Source organism: Panthera onca, chromosome D1 (assembly GCF_046562875.1).
Source record: "Panthera onca isolate mPanOnc1 chromosome D1, mPanOnc1 haplotype 2, whole genome shotgun sequence".
Taxonomy (NCBI): domain Eukaryota; kingdom Metazoa; phylum Chordata; class Mammalia; order Carnivora; family Felidae; genus Panthera; species Panthera onca.
This window is the reverse complement of record NC_138348.1, coordinates 75,102,914-75,121,908: the sequence shown is the minus strand read 5'-3', so window position 1 is coordinate 75,121,908 and position 18,995 is coordinate 75,102,914. Positions and strand designations below refer to the sequence as shown.

At 36.1% G+C, this 18,995-nt stretch overlaps 1 protein-coding gene across 2 annotated transcripts in view; it reads left to right on the top strand.

Annotated features, from left to right (window-relative positions):
• The window catches only part of SLC36A4 (solute carrier family 36 member 4), a 50,749-nt gene extending 32,623 nt beyond the window's left edge, over nt 1-18,126 (top strand). For both annotated transcript variants that reach the window (XM_060605385.3, XM_078433001.2), the window contains 2 exons: nt 8,471-8,640; nt 13,806-18,126. In XM_060605385.3, the coding sequence (XP_060461368.2) occupies nt 8,471-8,640; nt 13,806-14,113 (478 nt within the window). In that variant the 3' untranslated portion in view covers nt 14,114-18,126. The remainder of the gene's footprint in view (nt 1-8,470; nt 8,641-13,805) is intronic.
• The last annotated feature ends 869 nt before the right edge of the window (nt 18,127-18,995 follow it).

The following is an 18,995-nucleotide window of genomic DNA, read 5'->3' as shown; positions in this document are numbered from 1 at the left end:
ACTGGTAAGCTTTCATCTTGTATGTACCCCAAGTCCTTTCAGAGCATAAGTAGGACACATTATAAAAATATAATATGGTGCATCTTAATATTATCTTAATATTAGAACCATATTTTGCAAAATGAAGAATTATATAGGATTTTTCCTTCTTCCAGAGATTGGTCCCTGGAGATTTTAAAAAGGTATTGCACCCTTATTTATAAAATGGAAGATAACTCCTTAGTTATAAATACAAAGACTAAATTTTAAATTGCTGATTTAATTAATGTCACACTGCTCAGGCTGCTTGGATAGAAGTCTGTGAAACCTGAAATGTTTTAAAATATTATATACTCTGGCTTTCTGTTTGTAGTTTGGGAGTTTGTCTACCATTCAGTAGACAAGTCCTGGGTTTTTATTGGAGTTGAAAATGTTGTAAGACCAAATGCATATAGGAAGCCATTTGTGGTAGAAAGAATATACCTAGAATAGTTTCCAGGCTGCACAAGGGACACACATGCAGTGTGTTTATTTTTTAAAATTATAGTTCTGCTTTAGCCATGACCCATTTTATAAATATTTCAAGATGGAAGCATGTTGTTTCAAATGTTATACGTTTGTTTCAGGCTAGAGACAGGACTACAAACAAGATATATAATTTTAAGCATTTATTTCATTAACCTACATTATAGTTGATTATATAATTTTGTTTCCTCCAAATACGCCTCTTTTTGTAACAATTTAATATGGACTAGGAGCTTAAACAGCTTAATATAAGAATCAGGCTAAAAATTATGGTATCATAGGTCCTCTTTTCAGATACCATATAATGAAAACAGTGATATCTTTCCGCACTTAGAATAATATTTAGAATAAATCTTAAGAATAATTTTATACAGGGGTGCCTGGGTGGCTTAGTCAGTTAAGTGGTTGACTCATGATTTCAGCTCAGGTCATGGTCTCATGATCGAGAGTGCGAGCCTCACATCAAGCCCTGTGCTCATGGTGCAGAACCTGCTTCAGATCTTCTGTCTCCCTCTCTGTGCCTCTCCCCTGCTTATGCTTGCTCACTCTGTCTCTCTCAAAAAAAGATAAATAACTGTTAAGAATTTTTATAAATAAAATTGGCGACTTTCAATGTCAAAACTAAAATATAGGTGGAAACAATCTCAGAATTCTTCCCAGAGAGAAGGGACTGAAGTGGGAGCACGCACATCAAGTTCAGATGTTCCTGTCCCCAGAGAGTTAAGAGCATGGTGAAGGAACAGTGGGAAAGATGAGTAGGGAATGCTTCTGGTATTCACTAAATCCTGTGGGAGCGATACTGTCCCTGCAATAGTTCTACTTAGTCCTTCCCTTTTTCCACATCCCCTTCCTGCTCTCACCTTATCCCTAATTGCTATGGCTTTACCCTTAGAACAGAATTAGTTGCAAGTCTTGATTAAAAAGGGACCATTGCATCATCATTTCTATTCAAGAAAGCTTAGCTAAGTCACCCACTTTTCATTTAGAAGAAAGGCTAGTTACACGTATCCTAAGAAACAAAGATCTGGGAGAAAACAGACAGCAAGTGAAGATATGCTATTCACCTTTAGAGAACTTGTGTTAGGTAGTTCCTTCTCCTTGTGGAGATAAGCCTCGTGTGGCCTACTGTCCATTTCGTTACGGTCTCTGCAGCTGGGACAGTTAAGATAATAGCCAAGACTGAGAAAGACTGCTGAGGAGATGCTTGTCTTGTTATAGTGATAGTCTTCTGTAAAAGGAGGAGTTTGGACCGGAATGATCATGGGATTATATCTAAGATTTCTTTCTTGTTGTGCTCTGTATGAGTCTTTTCCTTTCCTTCCCTGTGCTTAGGACGATACAGGCCTAGGAAGTCCGAGAATGTGCAGTGTACTCATTACTGTCGGTATAAAAGCGGATGGCTGTCGTAAGAACCTAGGGAACCCGTAGCTGCTAGCTATGAGGAGCTGTAATGGGCTTTTGATGTCATGTGACTTACATCGTCAGAATTCATAATGGGTATTCCTACAAGAAAATATTGCATTAGAAAGCAGCCCCGGGATAAAGAAAGTATGAATTAGAGAGGCTCCAGGTTATTAACTATTTATTGTTTGAGGTGACATCTTTTAAAACTAGTTATGAGTTGTATTGTTCAGTGGATCGCATTTAGATTTTTAAGCAAAGAATGTGTCTTAAAGATGATAATTGAGCTAAAATATAAGCACTGTAAGGGCAGGAACCCTTCATCTTTTAGGCTGATGATGTATCTCCGTGATCTAGCACATTGCTCAGCATTTAAGAGGCCCTTAGTAAATGATTGCTAAATAGGAATCTAGGTTTAATAGCATTTCCCATGTTACCTGATAATATAACTAAGGCACCACTACTAGTCCTAGTTGAGTGATGTTTTAGCAGTGTTTTTCCAAGACTTCCACTAACATCACCCAATAAACAGTGGAGAGAAAAAGACAAAAGTGTTCCCTTGGGAGTCTTGAGAATAGACTTGCCCAAGTAGCCTGCCTCAAGCATAGTATCAGCTCCTTCTCTGTTTACATAATCATAATCTTGATGTTGCTTTTTGTAAAAATAGTTTTCCCTCAAAAAAACCTTTGAAACTGGTACTTCAGGGCGACCCACTGTGTTTAACCCATCCTCTGAGAACCCCCAGCACACTGCCACCAGGAAGGAATGTGTCCTCTGAAGAGCAAAGGCACAGTGCAGTTGCAAGCAAAATAACCAAGAGGAAATAACCTTTTGATTTAAAAACACTATACAAATGAAGCCACCGTGATAACATTACACAGGCCATAAAAGGATGTTTCTTTTTGTCTGGATCGGTATGAAGAATTTTTCATATCACTTTATGTAGATTCTGTGCTTCACACCGTGGTCCCAGGGGTTGACATAAATTGCTATGTACTACTTTAACTTATAGACTCTTCTTACCATCAAGGAGGTCCTAAATAGGAAAAGTGTGCATGAAATTAGCCTGAAGAAAATACTGGAATGTGGAATTTGGCAGACGAACAGTATTTATGTTGGAGCATGGATGCCATATTCATTGTAAAATCTTCCTAGATTACATGTTTCTCTACCTCCTCTAATAGCAATTTCTGGAATGTAAGCCAGCAGGTGAAGATTTCTAGTCAATGTTGTAAGGGAAGGTGTGGAGATTTGAGCATCAATGGTGGTAGAACAAGTTCACAAGAGGACTTAAAATAGCACAGAGTATTTATGTGGGTTCTGTCTTACTGTGTCCTTCTGAGTGATGGTATATACATCATAGGAACAAACATCTTTCTTTTTGTTGTGGTTTCCTTTGTTCACTTTTGTTATGTTGCTTGCTTTTTACTAGCCTGAAACACGAGGTCTGTTCCATACCCCTTCACCTTTTCCCCAGCACAGTTACCGTGCCTTCTTATTTGGTTCCAGTTGGTGGCTTTTTAACTTTTCAAACTATAACCTATAGTAAGAAAGGAAAATGTTTTATAGAAAAACCATCATAGAAATAAGTGTATGTGCGTCTGTGTGTATATGCGTTTTTGTGGTACACACCACCCACACACATGTAAATAACTGAAATAAGTAATAAGGCTAAATAAAGACACGTATATTCTGCATACAGTGTCCCCTGATATTTTCTATTCCAGTCTATGTATTAGGAAAAAACCTATTCACAACTCAACTCACCCAATTGATATCATAGCCCCTTTAATGGTTCCTGATTAGAGTTTGAAAAATCCTGGCCTAGAATAAATTCACATGTTACTCATTCATTCAACACACATAGCACTTCCACTAAATATCAAGGGTGTTAGGTTTTCATACAAACAAATATTGAGAAGCAGTAAGGTGCTTCTGCTGTCCCGCATGTGGCATTCTTTCTGAAGCATGTATTGGATAGGAAAAATTCAGTTAAAAAAATAGTGAAGAATAATTGGGGCACCTGGGTGGCTCAGTAGGTTAATCATCCAACTCTTGATTTCAGCTCAGGTCATGATCTCATGGTTTGTGAGATCGAGCCCCTTATCAGGCTCTGTGCCGACAGAGTGGAACCTGCTTAGGATTCTCTCTCTCTCTTTCTCTCTGCCCTTCGCCTGTTCATGTTCTCTCTCTCTCTCTCTCTCAAAAGTAAATAAATAAACATTTTTAAAAAATACAGAAGAACAGGGAAGGCATAAGGCAGGCATTTTGATTTATTAAGATAATTGAACTGGTACTTTTCCTCCCCAAAGAGAACAAACCCCAAGTCTAAGCCCATGTTTGTAGCATACCCAAGCTATGAACATGAATATTCTGGGAAATAAAGCTGACAAGTAATGGCAGGTAATCAAGCCATGTCTTAATGGATCCTACCAGGCAATCAACGGTTTGAACTCTGAGGAGCTTGTTACCTACAGCGAAAATATTTAGGCAGGAATGGACTCACCAAAGGGCACGATAAAAAAGCAGTAAGAGAAATAAATTTAAGAAAACTGGAAAAATAAGATTCATATATCCCAGACTAATCCCTCTGTCCTCTCCCTCACAAATTCTTTTTTTTTCCCTCATTACACTTTTGTTTTAATGGGTGTCAAAATTCTGTGACAAATTTAATTATCTTTTTGCAATATTAAAGTTGCCTGTAACTGGGCATCCTGGCCTGCCCAAACTGCCTCTGACTTTCCTCATCAGAATGACTGTTATTAATAATATTAAATTCAAAATGAAGGGCATCTCACAGATACTTAATTGTATGCCTTTTATGTACTAGGTATTGTTCCAGGAACTAGTGGTGAACAGATGAAAAATCTCTTCCTCGTGATACTTAGTTTAGTGAATATGCTCTAAAAGTTGAGTGGTTTACATTATTCAATCTAGTTGTGAAGAGTAAATAACCCTTGTCTTAGTTTTCACCTTAGCATGAGGTGAGGTTCTTGGTAAGGGTTGTAGCTAGTCCTCAGACTTGTCTCTTCTTAACGGAACTAAGCTCAGATTCCTTTTTTTAAATATTTTTTAATGTTTATTTTTGAGAGAGAGAGGGACAGAGCACAAGCAGGTGAAGGACAGAGAGAGAGGGAGACACAGAATCCGAAGCAGGCTCCAGACTCTGAGCTGTCAGCACAGAGCCCAACGCGGGGCTTGAACCCATGGACAGTGAGACCATGACCTGAGCCGAAGTTGGACACTCAACTGACTGAGCCACCCAGGCGCCCCAGAACTAAGCTCAGATTCTTAACCTGAGTATCACCAAGGGTCTGGGATGGCAAGTGAATTATCATAGTTATCCCAGGAGTAGCTTTGTAGTCAGCCTTGAGAGAAAGACAGTCAGTCGGCAGCTTATATCCCAGGTTGGCTTTTCAAAAATTTTAAGATATTTGTATCTGTAAATTTAGGGTGAGTTTTGATTTATTAGCCAATGTGGGGAAAAGAGTAGAAGCATTGCAAATTTTGAAATGCTGTGCTTTTAAAACTAATGTTTTCATTGGAACATTTAGTTGCCCCATAATCTGATTTCATAGATTTCATATATTGACTGCAAAGTAATTATTTAAAACACACACTTATGTTTTTTACTAAGATATTAAATTTCTTTGCTACCAGTATAGTGTTTTTTCAAGCAATAATTATTTTATTCTTTGAAGTATTTTTATTTGTGATATTGAATAAATATAGTTTCTAAGAACTACCTATCCATACCCATTTTTTATTATTAATATTTCCTTAATGAGTATCTGCCACCTGCTAAGAATATACAGAGAAGAATAAAACATGGTCTCTAACTTTCAAGAACTTTGGCAGTGAGTTTCATGGTAATTTTTAATGTGCATTAAATGTTATTTAAAAGTTGTTTACATTCTTCTGTATCTTCAAAACAACTTCCTATAACTTTAAGAAAGTTTTTTGTCCTTTGGACATACAGTTTAAGAGTAGATTGTTCTTTCAACTCTTCATTTCTAAAACTTAGTACGTAGATGCCTGCTTACAACCAAATTAAGAACAAAGGTTGGTAATCCCTGTAGAAAAGATGATGAGAGAAAAAGTTTAGGGTGATTGAAAATATAGATGTCAAACAAAAACTGGTAGATTCTTAAAACAGAAAAGAAGTAAAAATGGAACAATTGATTTTAAAAGACTGCAGTGCTTTTCTTAAACACTCTTATTTCTATAATTACTCTTCTATGGTTGATAATTGGAAGTATACTAGCCTTTAAAAGGTTCATGTCATTTTATTTCCCATTTGTACTCTGTGTAATACCAAATGATAATATTTGCATATAATCAGTGTTATTGACTGGCATTAATAATAACCAGATCCTTAGCCTGTATAACTTGTTTTAAATCAATAGAAAAGTAATTATACCTATATGCATAGATGTATTTTAAAATATATTGTTAAAAACATATAAGTTAAAAGATTACTAGAACAAAAGGAATGTTCTAATAATAAACTGGTAAGAATATTTATTTAATTGTCTATAATTATATATCAGAGTAAATGAAGCAGGAGTCTTTATTCTGTACATTGCAGTAATTTGACCGTTTATATTTAAATCTCAAGCCTCAAGCTGAGAAATATATCCTGAAAGCATTTAATATTAAGATTTTATTGTTGCTAGCCCTAAGGAGTTCCTTCTTTCTTTAATTATGTTGTTTGCAGTATTTTCAAAGCTATTCCTACTCAGCTGTTTTTCTTTCCTCTTAACTTCCTATGATGCATATATTATAGAAGGAGACTTATGAATTCCCTCTTGCTTGGCCACAGTTTAGAGAACTGTTGATAATCTTTACTATAAGTCTTAAGACATCAGAAATAAGCTTAAAGCCTAATTAATATTTAGGACTTTCTGTACCAAAAGTGGAATATTTTATATCCCTTTAAAATGATTGTATTTTTTCTCCTAAGGAAGAAACACTCTCCCCTGTGCGTAGGCCTTGCAGGTGGGAAAGCAGAGCTCTAAAGGGAAGATCGGGGCTATCAATGATGTTTCTGCCTAAAGAGGACGTGTGTTAATGCTGCGGCACTTTCTATCCATGGTCTCCTCTCCAGTTTGTTTGTTTTCTTTAAAGAATACAAGAGCAATTGGTTTTTTTTTTTTATTTTAATTGTTGCAAAATATTCAAAATTTCAAAAAACCACAACACATAATTTTATTATCTGTAACCTAAGAGAGTAGATTCTATAATGTTCTGAGTCCTATGATTCTAGTTTTCTCTGTGTGCCATTATCAACATTTAAAAAGTGTTCTTTGTCCAGCCAAAAGGTAGTTAACCAAAGTCTCTATAGGGATATGTATACTGATTTCGACAAGACACCATCTACAATGTAGAAATTCTAAAGATACTTATAAAACTAAAACTTGCGGTGCTGTTTTGAAGCACTGGGCATCAACCAGCCTAATAACTCTATTTCCCTATTAATGTAACTTTTATATAGGTGGAATCCCTGTGTAATCTAGAGGACTTTGCAAGTTGAAACCATTTAGATGCCCTCCTTGTGGACCTAAGAATGATGACATTTCTGCAACTAATGACATACATACCAAGATTTTTAAGCAAGGAGAAGCATAACTCAAAGTTCAATGTGAAGTTTTTCTTCTATATATAGATCAAGAAGATATCAAAGACAAACAGTATGCTCAGTTTTTAAAAGAAAGTTAAGAAAAGACATTAGCTCTTCATGAGACTCAGCCTAGCCTTTAAAACATTGGCTTAGGGGTGCCTGGGTGGCTCAGTCGATTAAGTGGCTGACTTTGGCTCAGGTCATGTTCTCACGGTTTGGGAGTTTGGGCCCCACGTCGAGCTCTATGCTGACAGCTCAGAGCCTGGAGCCTGCTTTAGATTGTGTGTCTCCCTCTCTCCCTGGCCCTCCCCAGCTTGCACTCTGTCTCTTTCTCTCAAAAATAGATGTTAAAAATTTTTTTTTAAACATTGGCTTAGCCTAAAATGAAATATTTCCAGCAATATTCTGAAATCTTTGCATTGCCACATTCAAGTTCTCTAGGCTTGTCAAAATGAACTGTCCATACGTCATCTAGAAATTTAGTAGAGATCAGCTAGCTTTTTTTTTTTTTTTGATAAAAGCATTTAATTAGTAAGATACTGGCCTACGTTTGTGTTAATTTCTTACCTATCTAACATTAAAGGTAAAAGGAAGAAAGCCAGATTCCTAGGGGGTGGTGGATAGGGAAAAAGAGTCTGACAAAAGGGTACAAACTTTTACTTGTAAGATGAAGAAGTTCTAATGTATAATGTGGTAACTATAGTTGATAATACTGTAGCGTTTAACTGAAATTTGCTGAGAGTAGAACCGAAGTGTTCTCACCAAAAAGAAAGAAAAAAGACAAACATGTGAGGTGACGGATGTGTTGATGGAACTCAATTACGGGACTCTTTTCACAATGTATACTTAAGTCATGTTTTACACTTTATTACAGTTTTGTCACTTATACGTGAGTAAATCTGAGGGGAAAAGAATCAACTGAATTTTGAAATATTCTTTTAACAGGTTATATCAATCAGTGAAAATTCTATATTCCTTTGGCATCTTTGTGACATATTCAATTCAGTTCTATGTTCCGGCAGAGATCATCATCCCTGTGATCACATCCAAATTTCATGCTAAATGGAAACAAATCTGTGAATTTGCAGTCAGGTCCCTCTTGGTTAGTATTACATGTAAGTATTACTACATATTTATATCATAATTATTCTTGTTGAATTGCTTATAATTAAGCTACTTAAGTTATATTTTTTAATATGTTAAAAACAATTCATTCACCTCGCTGAGATACTTTTTGGGTTAAAATTCTGTTGTTCTACCACTATATAAGAAAAACACAAACCAGATCCTATCATACTTAAAAGAACTACTCAAATTATTATTTTGAAAACTACATCAATGGTGATTAAAATATATCTAAATCAGATGCATAAGGGACTCCTTATATTGTTCATACACATTTTACATCGGTTTTCATTTTCCTCAGGTTTTTTATTTCCACTAACTTTTGTGTATTTAACAGTTTGATTCTCTAAGACTACCTATAGAAATGGGTTTTATTTTGTTTGGGTCTTTAATTATTTCAGTGGCTAATTTATATTATTTGAAGGAATATATAATCTTGTATTAAGGTTTCACAATGTAAAATGCCTCCACCAGAAAGCATTAAAAATGGAGACCTGTGGAGAAGAAACTTGATTGTGGTACAGTGATATACTAGAAATAGCATGAGTTTTGGGGTCATACTGACCTGATGGTTGAAACCTACCACTCACCTGCTGGTGTCTTTAGGCAAGTTACATAGCATCTTTAAACCCCTCTTTCCTCAACTTTGAAATGAAGATAAGATTTCCTTAATGGCATTTTTATAGAGTTCAAGGATATTAACAAAGTAGCCAGCATTTATTATTGTCACCATTATTATTGTAACCACAAATATAAGATGACCATAACACTGAACTAACTAATGGGGTTGCCTAGACCTAGAATGACCCATTAGAAATGGGTCAGCTTTCTGTGGAAGAAAACCATCTTGGCCCATTCAAGGTGAGAGAAACGAGAGAGCTAGAAATTCGAGGCAACTCTATAAATTGCAGTGAGCAATTTGGGGTGGATCTTATGCCTAGATGTAAAGAAGAAGCAAAGCTGGGAAGAAGAGATGAAACCTGTTTTCCAAAGTAATCATTTAAGTGAATTGTATCAACAATAATCATCAGAAATCACGCTGAGGAATGAATTCAGTAAGCCCTTACTCCAATGACTAATAAAACATTCAGTAGGAAAAAATTATTTTAAGTCATTTGAAATATTTCTTACACATTGTTTTTATTGATATTTTGACTACTACATAAAAAGACTGATTTCAGTAAAAGTCCTTTTAATATAGATGTAAGACTATAAGTTCTGAGAGTATATCTCCTTTTAAAATTACTGAAGTTTGGGGCGCCTGGGTGGCTCAGTTGGTTAAGCGGCCGACTTCGGCTCAGGTCATGATCTCGCGGTCCATGAGTTCGAGCCCCACGTCAGGCTCTATGCTGACAGCTCAGAGCCTGGAGCCTGTTTCGGATTCTGTGTCTCCCTCTCTCTGACCCTCCCCTGTTCATGCTCTGTCTCTCTCTGTCTAAAAAATAAATAAACGTTAAAAAAAAACTTTAAAAAAAAATTACTGAAGTTCACTTGAAGGAGCTTGAGGAAAACATTAACGGGATTTAACACTTCTGATATTTTGAGAACTCCATCCATTTCTGCACATTGGCTGCCATTGTTATGTGGAAGCTGCCTGTCTGCTGAAGCACAGAGCACACTGCATATCCGCTACCATGACTTTATTCCCAGAAGCCACGGGCTTTTTCTCAAGAGCTGAGTTCATGGCACAGAGAGTTGCCAGTTTTCTTTCCTGCTTCTGTCTTTTAGTTAAAAATAGTGAAAGCTATTGAACGGTATATGAGGGCTATATTTACAGCATGCTTTGGACAAAGAGAACACAGACCAGGCAGTGTTCCCTTCTACTTCATTGGGACACATCATTGGACGCTGAACTTCGTTTGAGTCTTGGGCACCTCCTGGTAAAGGCCAGTTGATATTCATGGCAGGACTGTTTTTCATCTGTTCTCTAGAGCACTTGACAAGCTTTTGGGGCAGGCTCCTCGCTGATGAATGTGTACACAGCTGATGGGACCTCATCGTGTCCACAGAGCAGGCTGTTCACCACTAGCAGTGAGAGTGGAGGCTCAGCTGGAGGTGCTTTGAAAATTGAATAACCTATCAGTGTTCCATAATCCTTTCCAAGTACCGAATCTGGGTTTGTAGGATTGGCCTTCAAAGTAGTGGGCTTATCAGCTTGGGTTGCATTGGTTTGTCCAAGGCTCTATTTAGCATTTGAAGCATCATTTCAAAGTATCTTCTTAGTGTAACTCAAAAGCTTGGAAAGATGGGTCAGACTCATCCTAGCTGTTGCCTGTAGGCACCTTACTTGCTATAGAGGCTTCTCACAGGTGAGGGAGAAGAGTGAGTAGAAGCTGGCCAGTGGCCACCATCGACTACAACAGATACTTTTTACTTTAAGAGCACATCTCTAGAAAGAACCTGTTAAGTTTTGAATTGTAATGAACATGGAGACCAATGTTTTGATTCCATGTTTGACTTGAATCTGTAAAATATGCTAAATACTCTTTATTTTTGTTATTATCCAATTCATTGATCTTTCTACTATTTTTATTTTGGAAAGTTTTTGGCTTTGGGAGCATGCTTTCTGGTTTTAGGAGATTATGACTACAAAGCACCAAAAAATAGAAATCTTACTAATTTGTAGAATACTAGAGAAGATACACTAAAATCTTTCATTTAAGTTAGGTGCCACTTCAGGTGAGGAAAGATACGATTTCGTAACCTCATATTCTATCTTAGAGTCAGGAGGTATCTGGGGAGTACCATTAATTATTTGTGTGATTAAAATTTATGTGCTGGAGTATTTCTTACAGTTTTGTTGTTAAATACCAAGTATTTTGTTTTTTTCTCTGATACATCTTTTTTCACCCTACAGTTGTCAAGAATGGACTTAAAATAGGATTTTTTTTTTTTTATGAGAGGAAACTTTGTGCCTTAACGATACTTTCTTTTTCTCTATACTGTAGTTTTGGCAAATAGTGAATAAGCTTAATTGGTTTTTAGTAGATCTACTCATAATACCTGTCTATAAAGGACATAGGGCAGCCTATTTACAGTAATCCTATAGTAAATATTTGTAATGAATAAATTGCCCATATTCTAGACTGTCCTTTGTTTCTGTGATTTTGAGTGTTTATATATTGATTTTGCCTAAAGTGTACATATTTATCTTCCTTGTCTACTAATAGCATTATAAAATAAAACTTCAAGCCATTTTTTACTAGCGTGTATCTACTGATTATATAACATTTATTTTAAGGAGTTTTGAGAGAGAGAGGGAGGGAACAAACCAGCGGAGAGGGGCAGAGAGAAGGAGAGACAGAATCCCAAGCAGGCTCTATGCCATCAGCACAGAGCCCGATGTGGGGCTTAAACTCACCAGCTGTGAGATCATGACCTGAGCCGAGATCAAGAGTTGGACGCTTAACCGACTGTGCCACCCAGGCGCCCCAATTATATAACATTTAAAGGATGACTTCAGCTAATTGATAAATTTCATGATCAAAAGTGTTTGATAAATGTCTGAATAGATTTTAAAAACCTATAGTGTTCGTCCACATGCTTTTTCAGCCATATTTCACTTGATTTTTCCTAGTAACAGCTGGATTATTGAAAAACATTAATGAGGAAAGATGAATTCCAAAAAGAAAGCCTCTTCCGATGGCTCTGTTCTGGTCACGCTTATCCAGCCAGTCTGTTATACTGCCGTCTGCTATAAATAGGTAGAAATGTGTCTCCATGAAACGGATGTAGTCACTGAAATTTGCGAGGTCCTAATTGTGTTTGGGAGTTATGCTTATAGTGCCCTTGAGAAAAATGTTAAGAGAATGTAGCAAGCGTCCATTCCACAAGGAATCTACTCTATGAAGCATTTCCAGTTTAGAGTTTCAGCTTCTTCCAAGTCATTTATCTTATTTAAGAAACTTTGCTACACTTCAGTCCTCTAGGTGTGAGGCTAGGTTTATAATTTCAAAATAATTTTTGGTTTTAGATTTCAAAAGAATTTAAATAGGAAATAACAGATATTTCCGAGAAACCTAGTGGTTCCAAACTAATCCCATGTCCTCCGGGAAAACATTGAGAGCCACAAAAAGAATAGGGGAAGGAAAAAAAACACCCATAACCTAAAAATTAAGAAGTGGAGAAACTAGTAGGCTGCACCCTGAAGACTTCATTGCAAAGAGCCCAAGTTAAATTATATACACACCACAGAAAGGTTGGCAGGAGACAGAGAGACTAGAAATGAGGAAAGCAAAAGTACATAAACTTAAAAATAAAGAGAGGGATAAAAAAAAATGGAGCTTTAGGAGACAAGTTAGGGAGAGCCGGCACAGACCTCGATGGGGTCCTCAAAGCTGGGACTCTGGGGGTGGAGTCCTCCGTGGTGGCAGGGCTGACATGGCTGTCACGGGGTACGTGTGAGCAGACTCCATTGTCTAGCTGCTCCAGACCCTCAGCAAGCCGTTCAGTGAACCATTTTAGGACATTTTGAAGCAGGAATAGGGGTCTTAGTTTTTACAGACCTTCTGTTGATACCTTTGTTATGATGAGGGTAAGTGAGGTCAAGAAAGTGCAAGATCAGAACTTTCAGAAATTTGCCAGTAGTTTGGAAGAAAATCCTGTCAACAGTAGTAGTAGTACATTATTTTGTTTTCATTTTTCATTTTGAAATAATTTAGAAAAGTTATAAAAGAAAGTAGAGTAGAAAAGTTATGAAAGTTGTTTACGTAAGAAAATCTGTTGAAAAGTCACCGTTCAAGAAATGTCACTCACTGTTTTGGTTTCCTTGTGTGTGTGACAGAGTCTTCAACAGGCAGCAATTTAGTTAGTGCCTACTTGCATTAATTTTGAAGTATTGAAAATACAGTAAAACCTTGGTTTGCGAGCGTAATGCATTCTGGAAACATGCTTGTCATCCAAAGCACTTGTATATCAAAGTGAATTTCAAGAACCATCGGCTCGGTTGGGATCATGTGACATTCCGTGTCATGTACTACTCGTATTGCAAGACGTCGCCCGTTTATCAAGTTAAAATTTACTAGAAATGTTTGCTTGTCTTGCAGAACGCTCGCAGAACAAGTTACTTGCAATCCAAGGTTTTATGTATCTACATTTAGTGCTCATTTAAGCAGTATATATTTAAATAAAGAAAATATGTATTTTCATTTTCTAGGTGCTGGAGCAATTCTGATTCCTCGCTTAGACATTGTGATTTCCTTCGTTGGAGCTGTGAGCAGCAGCACATTGGCTCTGATCCTGCCACCTCTGGTTGAAATTCTTACATTTTCTAAGGAACACTACAATATATGGATGATCCTGAAAAATATTTCTATAGCATTCACTGGTGTTGTTGGTTTCTTCTTAGGTACATATGTAACAGTTGAAGAAATTATTTATCCTACTCCCAAAGTTAGAGCTGGCACTCCACAAAGTCCTCCTCTAAATTTGAATTCAACATGCTTTATGTCTGGGTTGAAATAGTGGAAGCAGAATTATGAGTCTTCTCCTTTTGTCCCAGTTCTGAAAATGATTAAAATAAGAACTGGTAGAGTCCATTGCCATATGTCTAAAGTTAGAGCCAAACTCTCTTTTCTTTTGGCACAATAATGACATTTCAGTAGTAAACTGTAATTCTTTACCAGTAGTGGTAAACTATGACAGATTCTTTGTTTTGAGTATTAATAATTTCAAAAAATGTTAGTTTTGAAAATACTATAAATTAAAATGTAGAAGAATTAAAGAATAAAAAGACTTCCATTATTCTTCATTCAATCAGAAATACTCTAACCAAGATTCTCTTTTACGCCCATGCTCCTCTTTCCCCACCCAGCTGAGGAGAGAACAAAGTTCCAACAATAAGAGAATCAGAGAAGGACATAGTTCACAAAAATCTTCAGACCATCTCGGTGAATGTCAAAGTGTACTTTGTGTATAATGTAAAAATATCTCAATTGTGTTTTTATTAGAAGGCCAAATACTTACGAATCGCCCTTGCAAGGATAGAAAACTCTAATGTAAGCATCAGAAATCTCTAAACCAGAATTGTTCTACACCATTCTATGATGGTGGTTGACCTGCACAATGAAAATCATGAGGTGCTGTGGAGATCCTGATTTAGTGTCTCAGTCACATTTGGAAGAGACTTTAAGGGTTATCCAACACAATTCCCTTGATGTCCAGAAAGGGTAAGTAACTTGGTCAAGACCACTTAGCTTTGAGATCAAGCAAGAGAATCTGATCTTTTTACCCCAGTCCAAGATTTTTTATTTTTCACATCACATCCAAGAAAAATAAAGTATGTTCAGTTTAGCCTTTAGTGTTGCATCTACATAATTATATTTTAAAGCTCAGAAAGCCAATCTTTTAGTAATATATGTGACCTGAGCATAAAATCAGAGAACTCTAAAAAGGATGCCTTACCGGTACATAAACCTAAACAAGAGAAAGAAAGTGTTTGTTTGTTTGTTTGTTTTAGAGAATAGAAAGCACTTTCTGGTTTAACTGCTGGTGAGTTGGAGGTGCCCAGCTATTCTGTCTGTGGCTGGAACTCTCATTATTTCTTCTCTTTCTAGGGATTGTAGGCACCGTTTTTCTTAATGGCAGAAAATAGGTATCTGACAAAATACAGGATTTGTGTATTATTTCCAGCCTGTGGCTTTCCTGATTATAGCCTTTTATCAGTCTGAATGGGCAGAATTAACAAAAAACATAAATTTATACTGAGGAAAAATCAAGGCAATAATAGACTGTCTACTAAATATTGAGATACTCCAGGTTTCTTGCAGAGAAATACCTTGTATTCATATTTGTCAAGCCCAGTTATTAATGAAAACAAGCTCAGTTGACATGGATGAAAACTTTTAAGTTTAAAACATTAGGAATCTTGATTTTTTTAAAAAAATTCATACATTAAGACATTTTTAATCAGGCTGGTAATTTGTAATACTACAAGATATCGTCAAGATCACTGTAGTATATGTATTCTGTATTTTTATATGTAAATGTGAACTTAGCTCAAGTATTTTTTTGCTTTACATCATTAATGAGTCATCAAGTACAATTCTAACAAAGTCTCAGAAGCTTTATTTTTGTACAAATTCGTAAGAATCAAACTTTTTTTAAACACTTACATTAGATATCACCGATAATTTTTTGTGACACTTTTGTATCAAATCTATTATGTTGAGCTTTCAGTCACACTGAGAGAATGTGGAAGAAGTTACAGGAAAAGTAATTGTCATTGAAACTGTTACATAGTTGTGTTTCTAAGAATAAATTAGGTTTTTTTAAAAGAAATGTAGAACTTGGTATAAAATGACTTGAAAACCATTATTTAATAGAAAGTACTATTACTTTGCCAGGTATCTTCAGATATTTCTAGTCTATGCATGAAATTTTATTTTTATACTTTGACCTGTTTATTTTCCTTATTCATCAAATTCAGTGAATTTCGAATAGTTGATTATAGCAATAAATGAATTTTAGCATGAACAGAATGTTGAGTGCATTATCAGCCAGGCTTCCTTATGTAGCGAGTGCTGAATCGACATCCAGTACTTAGTTCACTAAGTGATCGACACTTTAAATATGAGAGGAAAGTCGAGATGGTGAAAGAGGGGCTAAAAAGGGAGAGACTAGTCCCAATTCTTAACAAGAAACTATTTAGATGTAAAGGATATATGCACTCTTCTTTAAGGATTTTTGATGAAGCATATTTTTTGCGAAAAAATCAGTGTCATATTTTTCCTCTGAAAATTTAGTTTTAACAAGTTACAACGTTTCAAAAGATTTTTGGAGAAGATATTTTGATTAGAACAGCTGTTGCTTTTATTTGGGGGCCTGGAAAAATGAGAGTGGTTGCACCTGTCAAATTGTGTACTTGATGTCTAGGTCCGTTACATGATGGCTAGGGCGACTTCAGCATTTCACCCGCCACTGCAGTAAAAAACCCTCCTCTCTGAAAGTGAGTCAGGTGCCTGAGAGGCCTTTCCACCACTGAGGTAGGGGAGAGAAAGGAGAGCTTTACTCACCTCTGCTGACCTCTGCTCTAAGCCAGTCATCATCAGCACCCTACGTTCGAAAGGGTTTTCCCAGCTCCAGAGTCCACTTGTCAGAACGCTGGCTTTCAGACCTTTCGTATCGGAGGCTCTTCTTTTCCCCACATGGTCAGATTTCTGCACAATAAATAAGAATTGGGGCTTGTTTTCCCTAGGTAAAGACCAGTTGGTATTATGTTATCAAATAAAAGAGTGCAATGTATTAGCAAATGCCACATCATGTTTTAATTCTGTCCTTGCTGGATTCTCCTTTATTAAAACCATTTCTGCCTCCCACCTAAGCAGTGCACTTAAATTAACATTTTTATAGGCATTTTATGCAATGTGCATGTTGTAAATTTCCTAACAGGGCCTAATTTCATTCAGTATTTTCAGAATAGTTACAGGAAAGCTGTCTGACTGCAAAGCACTATAAAAATATTAACTGGACTATTAATTAAAGTTCCGCATTAGTGCCATTTCTAGCTGTGGCGAAGTGCAGGTCTGCCTCTAGCTTACCTGGGGCACTTGGTCACTGTAGATGTCAGCCCAGCCTCTGAAGTACATTTGTGTATGATAGTATACAGCCACATTAGGTTTTCACCTCAGTTCTTTCTTTATTTAAAAAGGACAGTGTACAGAATAAAGATAATGGAAATAATAATTTTAAAATCATACCCGTGGCTCAATGAATATTTTCTGTTGAGAAATAAAAAAAATTGGCAAAAATACCGTTGATCATGTAAAATGAGTTTTGTTTTTTTTTAATGAGTATTTTTTGTTCATTTTGGATTACCTAGCCTCCTCCTTCATAAGGAAATTTGAGAACTTTGATCTAAAAGGTGAAATAAGACACTTCCTAACATGACGTGGCCAACTGTAATAAGTGATGCTTTCTTATGGACTATCTTGTTTATGCCACTAGTGCTCACTGGGCTAAATGCCTTAATGAAAGTGGCTGATTTCCACCTAGAAGATAGGAAAACATGCTTAAGAAATGACTAGAAATGCTATTTATTGCCCTCTGATAAATGACAACTCTCATTCTTAAAATTTCATATTAAAATTAGCTAGTCCTTACATACACACACACACACACACACACACACACACACACACACACATACACCAGTAATCTATGTGAATTAGATACTAATATGAATATACCATTTAAATTGGGTCCAGAAAGATAATGCATTCGTTGAAAGATCACTCCAGAAATTATTCCATTAGAGTTTTCTTGATAACAGATAGGAAATTACATGCTTATATCGTGAATAAATTAAGCTGTGGATTTTTGTTTTTCAAAATGATTTTGTTAGTTTGAAAACTTAAGTTATCGTTGCACTTGAGTTCTTTTTCTTTTAACTTATTTTTCTTTATTATATGAAGAAAACTGTCTTAAAGTACTGTAACTCTTCTGAATTTTCAATAAAATACAATTATTTTGCTTGCAAATGCCTTTTTAAATGAATTTGGCTTTTATAAGCTTAAGTGATATTGACAAGTGTCATAAGCTGAAAATGGCACTCATATTCTCATAATAACATTTTAATCAGTCTTTGTGGTTAAATCTTTGTCATGTGTGATCTTCGGCGTTGGAAGTTGATATCATGTGCCTCCAAGATTTGAGAGCAGAAGTTGATGAAAAATGAACACACTCAAACCATGACCTGAGCTTCCTACAGAGTGAACACAGAATGAACAGTCTGGCGATGCTGCCTCCGTGGTTTAATGTCCCATTCTCTTAGGTCAAGAATATGTATCACTCACACTTTTAATACGCTTTGCTCACCGTATCAAAGATCATGAAGATAGTTATACCTTTAATAATAATCCTGCTCTTGTGAACCTAATGTAAGGGCAGGCCATAGTTCATCAGAAGAGAAACAGCAGCATTACTAATGCTTTAGTTGTGAGAACTTGGCAACAACCTAAATGTTCAACAATAAGGAAATCATAAATTGTGATATATTCACCTAGAATACAATGCAGATTGTATTAATTACACTATTGTCATACCAAAGATGAATAATTTTGGAAAGAATACATACATAAAATTAATTTTTAATTGCAGCTCTGTAAAAATAATGCTTTTGAACCGAGACGAGATACACAGAAATTGGAACCATAGTGTTAGGAAAAAAGATGGGTTACTATTTTTAAATGAATAGTAAAGGAAGGACTGTGAGAGAAATAAAGAGGAATAAAGTTATAAAACCTTAGTAGGAGTACATGCTCTTAGCCAGCAACAGAAGGAACGGGAGGACAAGGACAATAAACATACAGTAGGGATAGAACAAGGTACAGATGCAACGAAAAGCCCC